Below are 4,947 nucleotides of genomic sequence, written 5' to 3' on the forward strand. Positions count from 1 at the left end.
CACCATGATCTTCATGATTCTGGGGGCGTCGATCGTGATGGTGAGCGGAGGGGCTTCCCGTGCGCCCGCGCCCGCCTCCCGCGCCCGCGCGCCGCCTCCCCCACCTTGTTTACCGGCCCGCGCGGCCTGCGCTCCCATCCCGGGCTGCCCCGCGCTCCCCATCCCCGGCCTGCGCTCTCCATCCCGGGGCTGCGCTCCCCATCTCCTGGCTGCGCCGAGCTCCCCGTTCCTGGCCTGCGCTCGCCATCCCGACTGCCCTGAGCTCTCCGATTCCGGGGCCTCCCCGGGCACCCGTATCCCCGGCCTGCGCTCCCGCACTCTCAGCGCTCCTCACCCCTGCCCCCCAACCCCGGCCCGGGGCCCCAGCCAGGCCCGCTCCTCGGCGCTGACCGGTCATGGGCTCTTCCAGGCCATCGCGTGCTTGATGGACATGAACGCACTGCTGGACCGATTCCACAACTACATCCTCCCGCACCTGCGGGGCGAGGACCGCGTCTGCCACTGCAACTGTGGCCGGTGAGTCCGCGCCCGGATGGGCACACGCGTGATCACACATGTGCGGCCGCGGGCCCACTGGGGCGCAGGCGAGCCCCGAGCAGGCCTGGCTGCAGGACTGCGCTAGGCCCGTGGGGGGAAGGACTGCCCAGCCTCCGTTGGACACCTGGGGATTGGCCAATCCGGTTCCAGCAGGGGGAGCATGCTGGAGTAGTCAGGACCCCCTCCCAAAATGCCTTTAGAGAAAGGGCCTGTGCCAGGGCGATGGGAAGAACGGGCCCTGGGCCTCCCGGTCCAGGGCCTGCAAGCTAGGAGGGCGACAGTCCAGCCCTGTGTGTCAGGAAGGATCCTGCGCACGGCTGGCCGTGCCCACAGAGTGCACCATCCTCCCTGGGCCCTGCACTATGTTCATGAACTTTCCTGCAGGCCGCGTATGGGGAAGCGCAGAAGGTCAAGGTGGGCAGGGCCATCTGGTCCCACCCTCTTGTTGTACAGAGGAGGCACTGGAGCAGAGCTGGGTGTGGCTTGCTCAAGGTCATCCAGAGAGGGATGGGAGAGCCCAGGCCCCCCACATCCACCTTTGTGAACGCCCCCATTCTGTGCACGAGCAGTAATGGAGTCTTCCGGGCCATGCATGTCTGTACGTCCATGTACAAAATAAACATCTTCTCATGAGACGCGCATATGTGTGCTGTCTGTGCATATACATGTGCGTACACATAGCTCACATGCACATCCGCATGCACACCATACCCACAGAAAGCCCTCCTGCTGGGACCAAAGAAAGCAGAAAGGTGGATAGAGACTTGCCCAAGGTCGCACAGCTAGTAAGGGACCAGGGGCACCAGCCCGGACACTGTTCCTCCTCCTTGTCCTGCACTTCTGCTCCATGGACGTGTGTGCACACACAGTGGGCATGGGGGTTGCGTGAGAGAGACAGGATAGTGCCATGCCTCGCCGAGCATGCTACGTGCCTGTGGGTGCAAGCAGAACACAGACATCCGGGAAGGTAGAGGGGTGTGTAAATGACCTCACATGTGCTGGCCAAGAACCATCAAGAGTTTGCTGGGCGGGTGGCCACTCTCTGCCAGAGACCCCTGCGTCCCTTCCCGGTGCACACGGCTCTGAACTGAGGAGCCCACTGCCTCCTGAGATGGCCACGGCCACGAGCAGGTCTAAGCTGGGGTGCTATGAGGCCCTCCCCGTGGCCGGCGGTGTGCGCGGCAGGAGGCCCAGGCTCGGAGCTCCGTAAACATTAGCAACGCACATTTCACACGTCTTGGCTGTTGTGTTACGACCCGCGTGTATGTGCCTGTGACGTCACGCCAAGGGCCCTTCTGGGCAGATGGGGTTTGCTTTCAGAGTGTATCCGCCCAGGGTGTGTGTCTGTGTCGTCCACAGCATCCAGACTCCATGTGGGCTCGGGTAACTCTGGCCCCGTGCGCACCGGTTGGCGTGTCTGCGGATGCAGAAGACACGGAGCGCCACATGTGCCGCAGTTTCCGGGTGTGCATGTCCACGTGTGTGCTGTGTCCACGTCACTTCATGTGGGAAATTCAGCGTACGCCGCGTTCTTACATATGGACGTGTGTGTGCGCGTGGTCCGTGTAGGTGATAAATTCAGCATTCAGCGAAGAGGCTGCTCCGTGTGGGCACAGCGAGTGTGTCCCCAGAGAACAGTTTAGCACACGAGGTATCCGTGTGTAAACTGTATTCACGAGCTGCCACGGTGGACGCTACCCACGTGTGCAGTGAGCAGGCCACGGCATCCCAGACGATGGCCGTGTGCAAAACTGAGTGCATGTGCATGTCCATGTGATACGCACCACGCTCGAGCCCGGGCGAGCACGCACACGCACACGTGTGGAGCTCATGGACCTGACCCTCAGTATACACGCCGTGTCCTGTGCATGTGGCTGGCGTGTATACACAGCAGGCATCAGACCACAGGCAGCATGCGTGGCCCGGACAAGACCCATGTGTACACATCATGAAAATACACGTGCACGTGTGAGACCAGGGGCCTGACTTGGAGAAAGGAGGGGGGTGAGGGGCAGGGAGGAATGACAGAGGCCAGGCCAGTGGTGGGGGCACAGGTTGTGACCTCCGGCCCCCTGGAGGTCCTGAGCCACCAGGGTGGGTTGGGGCCCTGGCCTCACCCTCTCGCAGGGCACCAGGGGTGTTTCTGGCTTCTTCGACAGCTTAACCTTCATGCTCCCTACCTTGACCAGCTGCGTGTCCAGGGGCACGAAGCAGCAGTCTCGAGGACGGCCCTGCCAGGGGTCTTAGGCCCAGAAGGCTGGGTCAAGCGGGAGGGGACAGTGCTGCTCCCTGCGAGCAGCCCCCGTGCAGCCTGCCTGGCCCAGTGCGCCCTGAGTGACGGGCACCTCCACAGGCTCATGAAGCTGCTCCTGGGGACCCGGCCGGGGCTGCGCGTTCTGGGTGGTGCCTGATAGTTTCCAGCACTTACTGGTGACTAATGGTGGCTCCTGACAAACTGTCACAGATGAGCAGGGCCGTCCTTGCTGACCCACTCCAGCCTGGTGGGCCCTGCTGCTCCGTGGGGCTGTGGCTGAGGCCCCACCCCCGGGACTGGTCATAGTCTGGACATGCTGAGCAGGATGGCCTCCAGGAGGTCCCAGGAGCAGCAGGCGGGAGGTGTGAGGAGAGGTCCGCCCGCCGCCGTCCCTGCAAGGCTCCTGCGGGGAGGAAGGCGCCGCGTGGACGCTGCCGGTGCAGGGACGTCGTAGGGAAGGAGCAGTGGGACCTGCAATCAAGGAAGAGTAGTGGGGTTTCTGGTTTTGAGACGTTCCCTCGGGGGCAGTGGGATGCGGCCCAGTCGAGAGGCTGGGGTGGGAAATAGGGGCCTGTCTTGGCTGAACACCAGGCTGAGGTGCCAATATCTGAGGGGAAGATGGGGAGAAGCAGGTTTGGGGAGGGAGGAACTATTTTTAGGTGTGAGTTTGAGGTGTCGGGAGATCCCACGTGGAGACGCCGCACAGGCAGCTGGAGCTCAGAGCAGACGCGGGGAGGGGGGGCGGCAGAGACTTCATGGGGTGGGGCTGGAGAGTCGGAGAGACCAGCAGAGGGGCTGGGGGCAGGGGGAACCGGGAGAGGGGGCCTCCTGGGCAAAAAGGCCCCAGAGAGATCCCTGCACTGCCAGGCAAGGGAGAAGGCTGCAGCCATGAGGATGCACACCATGGTCCCTCTCCTAGGCTCTCCTGTGGGCCGAAGCAGAGGTGGGGGGCGGGGACAGGCCCAGAGGGTTCTAGCAGGAGGAGGGAATCCAGCCAGGCCTGAGGCAGAAGAGAGCCTCGTGGGGAGAGTTCAGAGCCCCGCAGAGGTAAGTAGGGCTGCAGTTCAGAGGGGTCAGCGGCGTGGGCCTGGCCGGCCAACGCAGGGGAAGCTGAGAAGCACGGCACAGACCCTGGCAGATGACGGAACACGGAGTCCGGGGAGCCCCAGGCGGCTGGCACATCCCAGGGGCAGCCAGAGCAGGCCCCAGCCGTGCGGCTCTGAGGGGCCACGGGCAGGAGGGCTCCCCCAGGAGAGGGGGGGGGGGAGATGGGCACCCGGCACAGCCCCGGGAACCTCCGCACAGAGAACCCGGGAAGGGGAGGTGCCCGCAAAGGATGCAGGAGCGGAAGGAAGACCAGAGGCCCAGAGCAGGGCTGGCCCATCACTAGCTCTCCCAAGAGGGGAAGGCAATGAAGGGGCATAGTGAGTGGGAGGGGAGGACAAAAGAGTGGACCCCCAGGAACCAGCAGGCCCCTCTCATCCAGCAAGTGGGCTGTGACCTGGCTACCGGACAGAGTCACTGCGACCTGGGCCTTCACACTGGAGCAGCTTGTTCACGCGCAGTGTTCCTGCAACCCCGGCGCGGTTCCCTCTGAGCCCCGGGGCAGGAGAGAGGAGGGGGACACGCGGGGCTTCACTCTGATCCCTGGCCTCGCACACTACCACCCTCCGGGCAGCCTCCGGCCGGGTGACCCGGCCCTGGGCGAGTCCGCTGGCCCTCTCCTGACCTCAGCTCCGCACAGGGCCGCTTCTAAGACCAGCAGGGCAAATGGGTGCCGCTTACCGCCGGGGTCGCTGTCCGCCCCGCGGGAGAGGTGCCAGCCCGCCCTGCCACCCCCAGGCACCACATCCACTACGTGATCCCTTACGACGGGGACCAGTCGGTGGTGGACGCCTCCGAGAACTACTTCGTGACAGACAACGTCACCAAGCAAGAGATCGACCTCATGCTGGGGCTGCTGCTCGGCTTCTGCATCAGCTGGTTCCTGGTGTGGATGGACGGCGTCCTGCACTGCGCCGTGCGTGCCTGGAGGGCCGGCCGGCGCTACGGTGAGTGAGGGCGGCCCAACCACCCCGCGGCCCCCTCCCTCATGCAAGGCCACGTCCGCTTCGCCTTGCCCGGCCCCGCCCAGCCACGCGGCGCCCCGCCCAGCC

The 4,947-nt window shown here is 64.8% G+C and overlaps 1 protein-coding gene across 1 annotated transcript in view; it reads left to right on the top strand.

Annotated features, from left to right (window-relative positions):
- Window positions 1-4: 4 nt before the first annotated feature.
- TMEM240 (transmembrane protein 240) overlaps window positions 5-4,947 on the top strand; it is a 5,888-nt gene continuing 945 nt past the window's right edge. Inside the window, exons 1-3 of the mRNA XM_029949976.1 lie at window positions 5-40; window positions 410-516; window positions 4,634-4,842. Of these exons, the coding sequence (XP_029805836.1) occupies window positions 5-40; window positions 410-516; window positions 4,634-4,842 (352 nt within the window). The remainder of the gene's footprint in view (window positions 41-409; window positions 517-4,633; window positions 4,843-4,947) is intronic.

Source organism: Suricata suricatta, chromosome 8, assembly GCF_006229205.1.
Source record: "Suricata suricatta isolate VVHF042 chromosome 8, meerkat_22Aug2017_6uvM2_HiC, whole genome shotgun sequence".
Taxonomy (NCBI): domain Eukaryota; kingdom Metazoa; phylum Chordata; class Mammalia; order Carnivora; family Herpestidae; genus Suricata; species Suricata suricatta.